Source organism: Benincasa hispida, chromosome 4 (genome assembly GCF_009727055.1).
Source record: "Benincasa hispida cultivar B227 chromosome 4, ASM972705v1, whole genome shotgun sequence".
NCBI lineage: Eukaryota > Viridiplantae > Streptophyta > Magnoliopsida > Cucurbitales > Cucurbitaceae > Benincasa > Benincasa hispida.
The window spans coordinates 52,772,930-52,790,825 of NC_052352.1; the positions used below are offsets into that span (position 1 = coordinate 52,772,930).

The 17,896-nt window shown below is 34.0% G+C and overlaps 1 protein-coding gene across 1 annotated transcript; it reads right to left on the minus strand.

Moving 5' to 3' along the window:
• Positions 1-15,731: 15,731 nt before the first annotated feature.
• LOC120076245 (eukaryotic translation initiation factor 3 subunit B-like) lies at positions 15,732-16,240 on the minus strand. Its single transcript, XM_039030008.1, has 2 exons — positions 16,119-16,240; positions 15,732-15,969 (listed from the first exon to the last, which is right to left on the minus strand). The coding sequence occupies exons 1-2, from the start codon at positions 16,238-16,240 to the stop codon at positions 15,732-15,734; spliced, it is 360 nt and encodes a 119-aa protein (XP_038885936.1).
• Between the last annotated feature and the right edge of the window lie 1,656 nt (positions 16,241-17,896).

A 17,896-nucleotide genomic window follows, 5' to 3' on the forward strand; every position in this document is an offset into this window, starting at 1 on the left:
AACAATATTATTTTTTAAAATACAAAATGACGCATTTTTCATAATGTAGCCATATTATCAATATACAAATCTATGTTCAAAATACAAGCCCCCCTGCCCATTATATATCATATTCGAAGATTAGAAAATTACAAAAAAAAGCAATAACAATATAGTTAAAAGCTTGAAAATATCTATATATAATTTCAATTTTATAATCATACTAATCTCTTTTTGGATAATGTTGATATTACAAATGTGCACAAGAAATAGTTCTAATTTTAAATTTAGCCTATAACATATTTAAATAGTGTCTTTTATTTCGTTAACATTTTCTATGTAAAAAAAAAAAAAAAAAAACTTATAACCTATTGAAGACTAAAATAAAACAACCGATGTCATATATGATATTATAACTAATAATATAATAATGATAATATATTTTTATTTGTTTAAGTTGAAAATTTTAAACCTTGTGGTTAGTTAAATTAACTTTTTCGTTATTGATTTTGTTTTTTTTTTTTTTTTTTTGAGTTCAACCATAATATAGGTGAAAAATATCATCATTTTTTAAAATAGTAATGGATATATCTTAGTCTAGCTATCTTCACAGTAAGAATTTAAATTTGATTTATTATATACATAGACCCTTTTTAAACAGTGGCATATTCTAAAGTACCATTTTAGTCCTATTTTTTTTAATCAAATATGTGAAAATAAAATGACCAAAAGTCTATTATTTTTTATTAGATAAGAGAGAGAGAAGGAAGGATAGAAAATAACTGAGGTGGTATTTAAAACAATATAGACATGATCAAGAACATAGCTAATAAGAGAGAGAGAAGGGCATTCATGAGAGATAAGAATAGAGCATTTTATTTTTTTTTCGCATTGACTTAAGAAATGGGGCAATTTTGTGTGGCATTCAAGATGTGGACCTGTGATTGTTTTCATCATATTTTTTTTTTTTCAATTTATTTAATTATTTAATTTATTTAATTTATTTAATTTATTTTTTTGTGGATAGCAATAAATATTCTGTTACAACAGCTACAGTGTTTCTCAATTATAACATTAATATTTTATACGTACATACAGAGAATAACTTAAGAGATCAGAAGTGAGAGAAAAATAGAGCTATCTCTATCTTCAATAGCAAAGAGATAAACAACATAACTATTATTTAAAAAATTAACTTACAAGCTATGGAAAGTTGAAAATGAGAGAGAGAGAGAGAATTAATTCAAATCTCTCTCTCTTTCTCTCTCTAGATTTATATGTTGCATTTGTCTCTTTTGGATGGGCAATTTTTTTAAGTTATTGATATTATTAATATTATTCAAATATTGAATTATTTTAGAGAGAAATATTGACAGAATAAGGAGGCCCTTTTTGTTCATCACAAAACATTTGGGAGAAAGGAAAAGAAAGAAAAGAAAGAGGGAAAAAAGGAGGAAAGAGTTGGCACAAAGAGGTTTGTCCTTGTCTTTGTGGGATATTAAACCCTACTTTGGACCATACCCCAAAGTTCCTCTTTCTTTCTTTCAACCAAAAAAACTTGGCTTCAACTCATTGTATGGATGTGATTTTTGGACTTTCTTTTGCTCATTTTGATAGGGCTCCCCTCTCTCCCACCTTTTAATCATATTGCCCCCTTTGTGTCTCCATTTTATGCCCCCAAACTCAAACCCCATCATCTACCATACACTTGTATTTCACTTTTATGCATATTTCATAAAAAAAAAAAAAAAAATCTTTTCCATTGTGCATAAGAAAATATACTTGTGTGTTGGGCCCTCTTGAAGCCTTGTAACTAATGTAGATTTATTCCTAATATGAAAAAGAAAAAAAAAAACTCTAAGTTGATTGAATAGTATGTATACCAAAGTTCATGTTTAAGAAATAACTTAAAAAGCCTACCATATATGATCCATTTTACGTGGGAGTATTTAACATGGGCTGAGAAAGTTCGAGTCTTCCTCCAATTTAAAATGATATTTTATATTTATATACACTCATGCAAGTTTGTACCTCGTAGGCAATCATGTGGAAGTTTATGAGGAAGGTTATCCAAATTCTAGGTTATTAGTGTAATGCAAACATGTGGAAGTTTGTATTAAGAAATAATCTAAAGAAAGACCATCGTATATGAAGAGTATAGTTGTTGATCTTATCTTGATAACATTATTAATGTGACCTACTTTACATAGGCCTGAGGGACTCAAGCCCTCTCTCAACTTAAAATAGTATTTTATATTTATATATAATAATGAAATTTAGTACAAAAAAATGTGGATAATTGAAAAGAACTTGAAAAGTGCTTTATTTGCTTCTTATTAAGAGTGGTTTTTTTTTTTTTTTAGTGTTGTTAGATTTGATGTCATTTACTAGTGAATTTTAGGATTTGAGCTAGAGAACAAGATCTGGAGGTCAGTAGAGTAAAAATGGACCAATTTTTCCTAATAAAGATGAGAAAGAGCTAATTCTCCAAAGGAAGAAAAAAGTAAAAATTATCCAAAAGGGGGCAATGCTTCATGGCACTATACACAACATTAGGCCAAACCCAAGAGCAATTACTTTGGTTAGCGTCGTGGTACGAAGGAGTGGTGCCGTGTGATGTGAATGCAAGCGTACACATCAAATTATAATATAGTAAAACGACCTTGAGAGACCAAGTATCGTCCTCATGAGATCAAATGCCCATATTTGATTTAGCTATTTAAATAATCATGTTGATTTTGTTGGGTTTTGTGCCCTAAACTCATCATTTGTAAATGCATAAATAAATTATTGATTATTATAGAATAATTGTTGATGCGTTATTTTATGCGATGAAATAATGGTGTAGAATGCATTGGTGGAAAATACATTGAGCATGCAAGTTTTCTCAGTAAGACCCAAGTATAAATCCTACTGAGTTCCCTAGTAAGCCCAGGGTCGAACACATGGACTAAGAAAGACAATATGCGATGGTAATTTTAGATCACTTTGTGGTAACAATTAAATCAATGATTTGGTTGGTTTGTTGTTTAAGGTATAAAATGTATGCAGCGAATTTGAGAAAAGAATAATTACGCGACAGATACACTGAGTATGCAGAGGAATGAGTTGAGAAGGTCTTTAGCTAGCGTTTCCTGAGAATGCGTTCAAGCTATGCGATCATGCTACACTCATGCGACAACAAATCATTTTCCAATGCAAATGCGATGGCTCCTAATTTTAGGATGCATGCGATGAATGCGATAATGTCTACAAAACTTATTCCTGAGCTTCCATCTCTTGATTATGCATTTCTAATCTGACTCTCCCGAGCCTAGATTCTAATCTGACTTTTCCAAGCCTAGATTCTATCCTTAGACTACCCTCCCGAGTATCTCTAATAAATGAATGATGCATACATAATACAAGATAATCGCATAGAATGAAGATCTCAAGTTACACTAGCTAAGTGCTTCTCAACCCATTCAACAAATTTAGCTACTCATACGTAATGTATAGAGAGTGGATATATATAAAGATGTAATTTCCATTTTTATAAATAAGTTCAGAGTACAAAATGACAATGAAAAATAAGGGTAGAGAGCCTGGTAGAAATTCCTTGCTTCCCAAGGCTTTTACACTGTTATCTCTATTCCGCCCAAAAGATGTTCTTGCTTCCGCAAGAGTTGGCCCTCTCTCTAATTTTGAAGTACCTCGTCACTCTTCTAAGTTCACCGGGACGATCTCTCAGTGTAATCTCCCTTCTCTCCTTTCCGCCTTCTAAGTAAAAGAAAAACTATGAACAAGGCTAACTGCTATCTATATGGAGAATTCTGTAACTGAGCGAACTCTTTCAACGAAGATGGCCTCCGTTATTTATAGAGCTTCAGGGTGAAGAGCTTTTTCTCTCTTATAATTGCACTGATGGGATGACATTAATTCTCTGTCTGATGCGCTGAATATTTGTCACCGAAAAGTTGAGTGTACTTACTACAATAGATTGTTAATGACTTGTCAACTTAATTCGGAATCGACCATCATCAGCTTTCTGTCCCTTCATGATTTATTAAGCTTTCACCTAGATGCGCCCAACTTCTTACGTTGGCTCTATGCGGCCACCTTCTTGAGTAGATTTTCGCGAGTGCAAACGATTGCATAGCCTTGCGGTCGCAATCTCTTAATGCGCTCGGGCGTTGATTTCTTTGGATCGCATTTCCGCCTTGCGTCAACGCACTTTCCTACATAAAATACATAAGTTAGCTGTTTTAATGTGATGGACGCATGCGATCGCAATATTGTGAACTTAATGCTTTTGGACGCAATATTGTGTATTTTTACCATCGCAATCCTACATTGTTTTATAACTTAGCGCTGTAATAACGTGCATTTTTGCCCGTTATCACACCCCCAAATTTAAACAATGCTTGTCCTCAAGCATAAACTAAATATTTTCTTTAGAAAGTCGACCGCCTTCGCTTTCCTAGATTTCTCAAGGATGCCTTATTCATATCTTATGTACCAAAATCTCCTTAATTTTTATCCGGGCTTCTTAAAATATTTCTAAAATTTAGGGACCGCAAGTTTAACTCTAAAACAGACTTTACTAGATTCCAGGGCATCGCATGATTTATTTCATTAAAAAATTTTTCCAACTGGGGTATTTTTAAATGATTTTTTATCCTTGCGTATTTTAGACACACACACACACACACACACATATTTTCTATGACCTTGCGTTGATCCAAGTGCCTAACCTTCGTTTTGGCTTGCCACCATGACACATTCTTAGTCTAAACTCATGCCCGTTTGGCTGCGGAGTTACGATCATTTTATTTATGCGTTAATCACATTTCCTACCTTCGTTTTGGCTTGCCCCCACGGATGTCATGCGGACATCCAACTACGAGTAGGATCTGATCGTAACGTTATGATTTTTTTTTATATCCTAAAAATAGAAAGGTCGAAAATGAATACTGCACCCCCAAATTTAAAATGCGGCAATGTCCTCATTGCTGAAAGATTGAAAGAAGTCATGCGATGCTCTTAGGAAGTTTCGTAAAAAAAAAAAGTCTGTTTGAAAGAAAGCTGGCAGACCACTAACTTCTAGAAATGTTTCATGAGTTGACTGTCCTAAAATTAAGTTGACTCTAGTATATACGAAAAAATAGAAGCATGCATTTTATCATTGAAATCATAATTGGCAAGGAGAAATAATGCGGTGACTTACTAAATTAATCGATGTTAAATGATTCCCGACTAAAGAGGATGCGATGATAAGATTTTGAGTTACAATCCGATGCGATAGAGCAAAATTTGGAATAAATAAAGTCAAGGAAAGATACAGCCCCTCAAATTTGCACTGTCACCCGCAATATTTGTGAACGCATCCTTCTTTACGGCGAACTGCTCTCTTTGATTGTGGTGACGAACTAAATTAGTTGCATCTTTCGTATAGCGCCTCCATAACCGTTCACCACGTTCGTTGCTACGAAAACATTGAGAGGGTCAAATAATGAAAAAACAAAGTTAACAAATTTTTTCTCTATTTTTTTAAAAAGATAAATATACGATAACAGTTAAAAGAAAGAAGAGTAGTGAGAGTTTATTAATCATTGATAAGAAAAGGATATTCCAAAATACTTGTGCCCCTGATGATTTTCTGTCGCATGCCAACGCAGGGGCCACTCGACTATTCTTTATTCCGGATTTCTCAGGTCTACAGAGGTCTTTTCCCGATGAAAATCACCCCCACAATATGTCTTGACTCTTTTCCCGTTAACCTTGAATGTGCAGGTCCCTTCCTCATTAATCAGTTCAACCGCACCATGCAGGCATAATTCTTTGATTATAAAGGGTCTGGATCAACGTGACTTTAATTTGCAGAGAAAGAGCCGTAGACGCAAATTGAAAAGTAAGACCTTTTGTCCTACGTGGAGATGCTTCCCGCTAAATACTTGTGTGTTGGGCCTTTTGAAGCCTTGTAACTAATGTAGATTTATTCCTAATACGAAAAAAAAAACTCTAAGTTGATTGAATAGTATGTATACCAAAGTTCATGTTTAAGAAATAACTTAAAAAGTCTATCATATATGATCCATTTTTCGTGGGAGTATTTAATACGGGCTGAGAAAGTTCGAGTCTTCCTCCAATTTAAAATGATATTTTATATTTATATACATTAATGCAAGTTTGTACCAAAAAAGGTGGATGACTCGTAGGCAAGGGAGTGTCACCATGAAAGTGGTGTGGTATGAGGAAGGTAATCCAAATTCTAGGTTATTAGTGTAATGCAGACATGTGGAAGTTTGTATTAAGAAATAACCTAAAGAAAGACCATCATATATGAAGAGTATAGTCATTGATCTTGATAACACTATTAATATGACCTATTTTACATGGGCCCGAAGGGCTTAAGCCCTCTCTTAACTTAAAATAGTATTTTATATTTATATATAATAATGAAATTTTGTACAAAAAAATGTGGATAACTGAAAAGAACTTGGAAAGTGCTTTATTTGCCTTTTTCTAAGAGTTTTTTTTTTTTTTTTTAATATTGTTAGATTTGATGTCATTTACTAGTGAATTTTAGGATTTGAGCTAGAGAACGAGATGTGGAGGTCAATAGAGTGAAAATGGATCAATTTTGCGCAATAAAGATGAGAAAGAGCTAATTCTCCAACGTAAGGAAGAAGAAAGTAAAAAATGCCCAAAAAGGGGCAATGCAGCGCTTCATGTCACTATACACAACATTAACCCAAACCCAAGAGTAATTACTTTGGGTAGTGTCGTGGCGCTAAGGAGTGGCACCGCGTGATGTGAATGCAAGAGCACACATCAAATTATAATATAGTAAAACGGCCTTGAGAGACCAAGTATTGTCCTCATGTGATCAAATACCAAGATTTTATTTAGCTATTAAATAATCATGTTGGTTTTGTTGGGTTTTGTGCTCTAAACTCGTGGTTTGTAAATGTATAAATAAATTATTGATTATTATAAAATAATTTTTATTTTATTTTGTACTTTAATATTGCATAACTCAATTCAATAAACAAAATCTGATGTTATTTACATGAGACTTGAATGGTATGCGTTAGATCTCTGTCCCTTAAGCCATATTGTTCAGCATTCTTCAATGCGAATGTCACATGTATTCCTATCTCTAGGGTGCATGCGTTGGAGGCAGAGAATAGTAAAAGTAATCACAAGTAGTTTTATCTCTAAACATACTATGCGTCTGACTCAAAGCTCTTTAGTTAACCTACTCTCTCGAACAGTTTAACTGAAAAATAACTTTAATTTAGTGATTAAGATGATTAAAGCATGGAATTCAAGTATTCAATGACTCAGAAAATGGTTGCCACACACAAATTTGAATGTAAACAGATGAATCAAGAGTAGATCGATCAAATATTATAGGTATTTAATGCCCTAGTTTATTGTATTTGTACTTTTTGTTCTCTCATTGTAACTCAACATTGTATATATTTGTATATATTGATCCACTGGAGTTTTAGTCAAAGTGGGAGTATTGTTGGGTTTTATGTCCTAAAAATCGCAGCTTGTAAAATTAAACATATTCTATTATGAATAAAAGATGTTATTCATCTTCAATAATGGTATTTAATCTATTAATTACATTCATAGAGTCAAAATCCAATAAACTAAGATCCATGGCTATTATATGAATACTTGAACTTTATGTAGAGACATAAGGATGGATCAAGTTCGAGTAAATAGCCAAAACGGTCTATAGTACATGATTAAGGTTGGGTACCTTATTCTGGTAACACTATTGGATATGGTCTACTCTGTAGCTATTATAAGTTGTTGTAAAGATATTACAAACGAAGTGATCCAGATTCGTTCATGTATTGACATGAGGAATGAGGGCATCCTATGCAATGAGTCTGCATAAGATCGGACAAAGAAATTATTCACTCCTACTTTATAACGTTGTTTACTGTTTAAGACTCATTATTTCTCTTAGATGATATAGGTAACTCGATCTTAATCCTAAGCTAACTATGAACTCCTGTTTATTCGGAAATATCCTTAGATTTGCATAGGTGATGGTTGGCTCAACAACGCCAGCTCAATAAGCCTCCCATTTCAGGGGTAAGACCTGGTAGATAGCTGAGGACATAGGGTGCAAGACGAAATTCATGCCTACCCGATTTAGCCATAGGAGAAAAGTTGTTCTCTTAAGTACTGAATCCAAGTCTTGAACAAGGGGCCCCACTCTCTCACTAGCTTGAGAGGGTTCCGGTTTAGTGATTGGATCATAAACCAATTGTTCATTAGAGGATCAATTGGAACTTAAGGAACAAGACATAATATCAAGGATAAAATAACACATTGATCCAGTCATTATTATGAACAACCTGCAAAAGGTCGACTTACTAGTGATGGTTATATCAGGTGGACACAAATATATCTACAGTGAGGAGAGTGAAACTATCAAGCTATAGTGGTGTGACTCGATAGTTAACGAATATTGATTAATTTGGTCCAAAGAGTTTAGCCACTTAATCTTAATTATTGGAGCTCATGATCTGTAGGTCCATAAGGTACATCTACTAGCTCGTAAAACATGAAATCCTTGAATTATTAAATTGAGTGAATTTGGAATGATATCAATTTGAATTGTTCAAATTGAATTTCAATTTAAAAATGTTCAAATTGAAAATAGGATTGAGTTTGAATTAGTTCAAATTCAAATTAGGGTTTACACAATTATATTTAATATAATTGATGTTTAATTTGTTGAAATTAAACAAAATTGGAGAGTGTATAATATTTAAATGATGATTTAAATATCAATTACATGAATAAGATTCATGTTTAAAATTGGGCGTGTGATTAATTTAATATTTAATATTAAATTAATTAATTAATTAAATTTGTTTAATTAATAAAAAAATTATTAAAAAAACCAAGTTAATTTCCAATTTTAATTTAAGTAATTGGATTTTGAAAGTTTTATTTTTGATCAAATTGGAAATTAAGTTAAAAAATATATATATATATATATATATATATATTTGAATTTTCAAAGTGGAAACACCCCACTTCTTTGAAGTAGGAGGTGTTTCCACATTAAACACCCAATCCCTCATTCTTGAAGATTTGGAGGTGGCATTTGAGCAGGTTATTGATAATCAGCAGGTAGAAGATCTATAAAAGCTTCCCAATTGATCAGATAAAGTAGAGAGGCTGCTGAGAAAATAGTTTTCTGCAACTCTCCATCTTCTTCCTTTCAAACCCTGAAAAACCTTCACGAATTCACTCAAATTCGAGTTCCACCACTCAAATTCAAGGTTGAGAATAGTAGAGAATATCTTTAGGTAGTTCACGGTTGATTTGGAGCTGAATTGAAGTGAAGAACAACTTGGAATTTTTGAAGAATTCATCAAGAGGTATGTAACATGAAACCCACTTGTGATTTTCAGAAAATAGATGCTTTAAAACTCAAATTAGATATAATTAGAGTGCTTATTGATTCTGTTTGCTTCCGTTACATACTATTGTATCCTATCAATTGGTTTCAGAGCGTGCTTTAAGCACTCGATTAGTGTTAATTTGAGTTTTGGTGGGTGAATTTCTGAAGATGCATGTTTGGACTGATATGGATAGTTTTTTTAGCTTTGGCATTAGATTCCTCTTTGATTTCCAAGTTAAATTTGTAATGAGCTATTAATTGATGAGCTTATACATATGCTCTAGAGTCTGTAATTTATTTGGAATCATTAGAGTCCGAATTAGGCTGTAATTTGGAGATTGAAGCAAGTAAGGTCGTGAAGCAGCTGCTGGAGGAGTGCCCACTACCCAGGCAGTGTCTCAATGCTGCGCCTGAACATTGCAACGCTGTTCTTGGTGAAGACTGCAGCGTTGCAATACTGGGATGAGCATTGCGACGTTGTTCATCCCAGCTGTGCAACGCGCGGTTCAAGCCAGTTCGCGCTGGAGACTTATAGTTCAATCGGTTCAGCTCGGTTCCAATCCGATTCAACCTTATTTTGGATTTGTTCAACAAATTTTGATGATTTAAAGGTCCTGTTCAAGTGGTTCGGGTCTGGTTCGGGTCGATTCGTGTGGTTCTACACCAGATTGAAGCTGTTTTGGATATGTTTTTATAATAATCAAGTTATTATGCTTTCTTAGGATGCCAAAGTTGAACCATATCAATGTTTATTTAATAATTATGCATGTGATGTATGTTATATTTAAATTAAAACATGTTGGTACATATAGTATACCATTTAGATTTAAAATCCCACCATAGAAAGCATGTTACATGCATTGAGTATATGTTATAAATTGTTATAATGTATAGAATGCATGTTAGGGTTTCTGTTTTTAATATAATTGTTATATTAAATTGATTGCCTTTGATCGTGTTGTAGACGTATAAGCATGTCTAAGTTTTATAAGTTGTTATAAAATTTAATTAGACATTAAAATCCATAACGAAGATAAGTTGCATACTCACGTAGGTTAAACACTTGTTTTATTAGTTAAAATAGGTCGTTATCTTATAAATCACAGTTACAAACTCAACTGGTATATAATCCTGTCTAAGGCTGGGGGTACTTAAGTTGATGGTCTATAGAACACCTTCTACCTGGGAATTATGGCTGAATAATTGAGTGTTGTTAACCGATTTTATAAGCGTACGTGAGCAGCGTGAGGTAATAAAACGGTTTATCACCTAGACAATCTAGGTTTGAATCCAGTATAAGCGTTATACTTGGATAAATATAATTTTATCCACTTAGACTTAGGGTTTTTTTAATTAGCCGAAAAGAACCTAAGTATAATTTTATCCAAATAGTAGAACAATTCAGTGGGAGTTTAATAACTTATATGATAAAGTTATTAGAACACTTCAGTGGGAGATTAATAACATATATGATACATTATTTTTAGCTCTCACGCCCCTAAGAGTTTACAATCAAGATTTAAGCGGTACTTCATATCGATTATACCTCGACTGCTCCATTCGAAAAGTATTTGCATAAATCTGGATTCTGGTAAATAAGGGGAAGTCGTTCAAATTTAAAAAAATCAAGCATATGATACATTTGATTTCAACTTTTATGTCCCCACAAAATTCACATCGTGAGATCTATAAAACACTTCGTGTCGATTATACCTCGACAGCTCCATTCGGAAAGTGTTTGTATAGGTCAAGAGTAAGGTGAATGGGGGAAATAGTTCATAGTAAATGGGTGAAGGATATGTGTCAACATATTTTGCGGTCTCTTATGTTAGTTTGGACCGTGAGATTCATATGTTGTGCCCACTGGTTTGCTTTAGGCGACCATTGCTAGTCGTTTAATGATGGCTATCCCCTCAGAGGGTTGTAACATAGGATTCGAAATAACTAAAACTCCAGAAATGGATAGGATTTCTTAGTCCATTCCCAACCTTGACTCTCCATTTCAGTAGCATAGTTGGGGCCGACCTCTGATGTTTGAAGACGAAGGGTTACACTTATAGAATTATTAAAGTGTTAGTAATTTTTGACTGAAAATGGTAACTAAACGACTATAGGAATAAGAGTTATTCTGAAGATAGTGTTTGGTAAAAATTGTTTGCTTTCATGAAGGAGTATCTGATTGCCCCTCGATAGCATGTATTCTGACTCACTATAGTATTGTTGCAAATAAATAATGGTTATGGGTACATTATTACTTGTTTTGCTAAAACTTTGAATTTGGATTTAGTTGCAATTTGCTAACAAAGGATTGTCCTCGATCTTCCAATTCATCTAAAGTTTTGAACTATATAGATGAGAATGCAAAACTCGAACAACAAGATAAATATGATTTACTTGTTATCAAAACATGTTTAGTGGAAAACGATAAAATACTAGAAGAAATTCGGGCTTTAATGTCAATTGACAACCGACATTAAAGATAGTGTTATTAAAGCCCTTTAAACCGACATTAAAGGGCTTCAATAACACAGCCTTCAATGTCGGTTGCAACCGACATTAAAGACCTTCAGTGAAATTTCCAACCGACATTAANGCCTTCAATGTCGGTTGCAACCGACATTAAAGACCTTCAGTGAAATTTCCAACCGACATTAAAGGTCTTTAATGTCTGTTGCAATCGACATTAAAGCCTCTGTTTTTTTTAAAAAAAATTATTAACCGACATTGAAGCCCGAATCTGTCCGTTTTTTTAAAATTCCGTTGCCAAATCCATTATTTTGATCAAAAAGTATAACATGACAAATCATCATTGAACGTTGTGGCAATACATATTATTCATGTATAGATTGTAAATCTATTACATTTAATCCACAAATTCTGCTATAAAATTATAATTTAAAAGGCTGTACAATAATTCAGGCCTTGAAAACACAAATTACAAGTAATACAAACATTATGATTTTACAAACATTATGAGATTACTGTCTCTCTCCACTTGGTAAGTATGGATCTCTTCAAAATTCTTCTTGAACCAACCCCCTAGCTTTAGCAATGTCTGGTTATAGGCATCTTTGTCTGACCACTATTGTTCAAAGGATCACAAACAAAAAAGGTTTAAGACAAAGGATTGAAAGTGAAAATGTGATGAGAATTCATATTTAACTAACCGTGTTTATTGGGAATGTACATAAATGGTACATTCAAGGAAAAATTCTTGTAGTGAATGTGTTGGATCTAAAGTTCACCAAGAAAAAGCATAAAGAGGTTGCGATACCAAATATTTACTCCTTTGTTGCATCTGCAAAACAAGAAAACTCAATAGTTGAATAAATGAGAGAATCTTATTTTTCAAGATCTTGAAGAAGAGAAGCTTGGTTACCTAGATATGAGATACGAAGACGATGGAAAATTTTTGGCAGCATAACGATGCTACCACAACAAAACTAAAAATTTACCTTGAATCTGTTCAAAGTCACACTCCCAAAAATATTTCACAACCACTTGTTCTCAACAGAACTATCAGAATTCCCAAAAAATGAATATTCAAGAACACATACATCAATAAGTAAATTTAGCTAACAATATACTTGAAACCTCAAAAGTTGTCACAAAGACTACCATAGTGCATGAATAACCCACAAACTATTATAGTGCGACATACAAACTTGAGCACCTTGAATCAAATCTAAACTACAAATAAATAGTACCCATGAGTCATAAACAGGTGTTACATTCTAATCCAATATGGTCCAAAGAGAAATAAGCACACTATAACATCTCAAATAGGCATTTTCATATCATTAGAGTCACTTGAAAATACTTAGAAATTGTGCTTCAAACTGCAAGCATTCAAAAATGCACTTACCAGGAACAATTTTCACCTGAATCCCTTGCTGTTGCAAGAAATCCATCTCCTCCCCACCCCTTCCAAACATCTAAAAAATACACAAACAAAAAAGGTTTAAGATAAAGGATTGAAAGTGAAATGTTATCAGAATTCATATTCAACTAAACGTGTTTATTGGGAATGTGCATAAATGGTACATTCAAGGCAAAATTCTTGTAGTGATGCTTATCGAATGATCAAATAATGTAAATTGAATAATAGAATGATGCTTATCGAATCTTAATATGAAAAATGTTACTAATGTAATAGAAATACCGATTCTGTTACAGAGCTAGATACTAACTATTTAAATCGGATGTTAAAGAATGCTAGTAGAGAAAATTCATCATAAATTCATACTTGTAATTATTTTTAGCTATATGCTAACCTAGCATTTTCACATTTATTTTAGAATTTCTGGGACATTTTAAAAATTGAACTGAAATTTAAATATTCAACAAGAATTTCAGGAATATACACATAGATAACCATATAATAAGTTCTAACCTTCGATGAAGGTTCCACGCTTAGTGGATGAATCTGTGCTCCTAAACCCAATGTCAACATTACACAACAAGTGCTTAAGACACTTGTTAAAGTGTACTCGTTTGGTTCCACACCATTCGAGAGCATCTCGGCGAAGAAACTTAAACACCGAGCTGCTTGACCATTATCACAACAGGAAGATACAACTGAAGTCCATGAAATCACATTCTTTTTCTTAATTTTCTTGAAGGCTCTTATTGCAAATTCCAAGCTCCCAGACTTAGAGTAGAAGTTCGAAAGAGAGTTGCCACATTTGCATCACGGGGATTGCTGGGCTCATGACTGTTGTACGTCACCAAATATTTCTCACCAGGAGAAAAATCAATTAACTTAACCTACATTTTATATATTAAAAGCTTAAGGCCAACCTACGTTTTATATATTAAAAGCTTAAGGCCTTTGGGACGTTAGCAAGCACTGTTAGAAGGTCTGGAGCGAAAAACAATAACAAACCTATTGATGGGCAAAGCGCATCAGACGGTTAAAGTACCTGCTCCACCCTAAACTGCAGCACCCTGTCGGTGAATTGTTGCTAGGTAAGTCCCAATGAGGATCACTGAACAAAACTCTCAGTCCATAATTGTAAAAGAAAATTATTTAATTAAGATAGGGTTAACAGCCCAAGAGCAAAGATGCCTAAATTGTATTAATATTATATCGCTATCCCAACATCAACCAAAACAATCTAACTAGGAGAGAGTAGCAACTTTAGATATAAAAACAAGTCCAATACTCAAGACAGGCTAAAGGATACTCACTTGATGCTTGTAAACAGGCTCAGGCTTTAAATGTCTAGCATCATTCCAGAAAACCTCAGTATCGGAACCAGATCGGATAACAAACTGATCCCGTGCTTTTTCATCAGTTAGCCACGGTTGAAGATTCTCCTGAAATGTTCAGAAGTAAATAGCAATTAGCATCATACTTCAACGACAACACAATTTGATCCATAAAATGACATTCTCCTATGGTTCTTTTTCCCCATGGAAAATATTTAGCTAAGCACAGCTCCCAGATAACCTTTAAATGATCCATAAAACCCACACCTTTCCTCAAGAAAACATATCACAAGAAATAGTGGAGAAGCAAAATCAAGTAACGTTGCAGATAGTTTACCCCAGGAGTATATGGGCTAATTTCAGGAGGGGCCCACTCATCTGGAACTTTCATAAATCTGTCGAAGTCCTCAAACATGTTAACTGTGAAAATATGAGCTCTATCTAGCTTGTACCCATCAGTCTTCTCTTTAGCAAGCTTAGCCTCCTACAATATAACCGAAATTAAATGAGATGCTCAATTCATGGATCAGAACTACAGTATTACACACAAGACAAATGAGATTACACACACACACACACACAAAAAGGATGTACAACAAAAAGCCTGGAAGCACAGCCGAGTGCAAAAACAACTATAGTAACAAAATGTGTAGGAACAGAATTCCATGAAGGTAAACATACTCTTGAATGAAACGAATGTCTAGTGGTAATCCAAAATATCACATTATCATATAGTGCACACTTTCTGAACGCTAGAAAGTTTCCATTTCTAGACCATTCTAACAAGGAATATTTACGATGTACCACTAATGTTGTGCCAATATATTTCTGGTATGCAAAGACAATGAGAGATTAGGAAATAATCATAAAAAGTTAAGTCAAACAAGTCATTAATTCATGAACATCAAACTACCTCTATAATATTTATATTCCACCTCTAAATGGAAGATAGAGTGATGGTAAAAGAGAGGTGTAAGGCACCATTACAATGGATGGACTATGGAGGTTGAAAGTAGTCCCAACGAAAGGGATTAGAGTTAAGTACCAGCTAAGCTAAAAAGTAAGATGAGGTTGCAAGTTTCTATCACTCTATTGAACTTCATCAAATGCCAACAAGAACCTATGGGGTGCCGTACTCAATAAAGTAGTAACCTAAAGTTTTCTGTCTAGTAGGGTCAACAGGAATCCACAAACCATCATCCTTAATTACTCCAATCTGTCCAAAAATTTTACGAACAAGACCTTCGAGCTTCTCAAAATTCTCTGAAGGAACAACCGGAAGATTGTCAACAACTAAAATGTTTCCAAACCCAGAATCAAACTCTAGACTCTCCTCTTGTAGAACCTCTTCATCATCACTATATACATAATTGCAGAAAAATGAAGGAATATGAGCCACAAAATGGAAAAACGAAAATAAATGAATAAACCCATCACATTTCAAAGGAGAGCTCAGAAAAGGAAAATTAAGATACAAAATCAAATGATAAAAGTATAAAGCTTTGACCTAATGATTCCGAAATCTTCGCCAAGAGGGAGACGAATAGCATCAAAATCAACTTGGGAGAGATCTATCCCAAGCCGAGCAGTCGTTTCCTCAATCTCCTTCATCAGCATCACGTCCGCCATGACGAACTAACTAGCTCTGTCGGTGGCAAGATTTGAATGAGTAGTAGATCTTCCACTGCAAGGATTTATTAACCTAAGATCATTTTCGTAAGAAACAAACAAAATGTTTGAAAATATATTGAGGAAGGGAAGGAAAAAAACTGACGATTATGAGAAGAGTATAGAGGTGCCAGCATTAAATGGAGAAACCAATCGACGAGGGCCAGATGCAGGATGTTGCACCGAGAGGGCCGGTTGATACTTCGACAGTTGAAAGTGCAGCGTGCGGCAGGAGTTGATGAGATGGTGTCGAGCAGGAACGGCGAGCGGCGGGGCGAGGTGCAGTGGCTGGTAATGGGAGGGAGGAGGTGGCTGATGGGGAAAATAGGGTTTAGAAAGAAAATTGGGGGGGGGGGGAGGGTGAAGCGGGAAATGAAAAAAAATTGGGGGGAATGGGTTTTTTTTTTTTTTTTTTTTTAAAAAAAACTGACATTATACATCCGGTTTCACACTTTTTCCAACCGACATTAAAGCCCAAAATTCTTTGTAGTGAAACCTGGATAATTGATTCAGGTGCTGCTAATCATGTTCGTACTTTCTCATATGAAACAAGTTCTTGAGACAGTTGACAGAAGGTGAAATAATCTTTAAGGTAGGGACTGGGTAGGTTGTTTCAGCTAAAGCAATGGGAGATATGAAGTTATTTATAGGAGATAGATACATTTTACTTTAAAATGTTTATTACATTCCTTCTATGAAAAGAATTCTGATATCTGTCTCTTGTTTGCTGGAACAAAATTATAAAGTTTCTTTCGAAAATGATGAAGTGTTTATTACTTCGAAGAATATTAAAATTTCTTTTGCAAAATTAGAAAATAACTTGTATTTGTTAAAACCGACTGAGGTAAAGGTCGTTTTAAACATAGAGATGTTTAAAACAACTAAGACTCATAAGAAAATGAAAGTTTCTCCAAATTTCCATCTTTGGCACTTGAGACTTGGTCACATAAATCTCAACAGGATTGAGAGACTAGTTAAGAACAGTCATCTAAATAAGTTAGAAGACAATTCATTACTGCCATGTGAATCCTGTCTTGAGGGTAAAATGACTAAAATATATATTTTTTTTTTCTGGAAAAGATCTTAGAGCCAAAGAACCGTAGAGCTCGTACATTCTGACCTTTGTGGTCCTATGAATGTTAGAGCTAGAGGATGGTATGAATATTTCATCAGCTTCATTGATGACTATTCTAGGTATGGGCATATTTACCTAATACATCAAAAGTTCGAAACATTTGAAAAGTTCAAAGAGTATAAGGCTGAGGTTGTGAACCAATTAGGTAAAAAGCTTAAAACACTTTGATCAGATTAAGGTGGAAAGTATGTGGACTTAGAATTCCAAAACTATTTGATAGAACATGGAGTCCAGTCTCAACTCACAGCCACTGATACACCTCAGCAAAATGGTGTGGTTGAAAGGAGAAACAGAACCTTGTTGGACATGGTTCGTTCCATGATGAGTTATGCCCAGTTACCAAGTTCTTTTTGGGGTTATGCAATTTAGACTACAATATATATTTTGAACATGGTTCCCTTGAAAAGTGTTTCTGAAACACCTTACGAGCTCTAGAGAGAACGTAAAGGAAATTTGCATCACTTCAGAATTTGGGGTTGCCC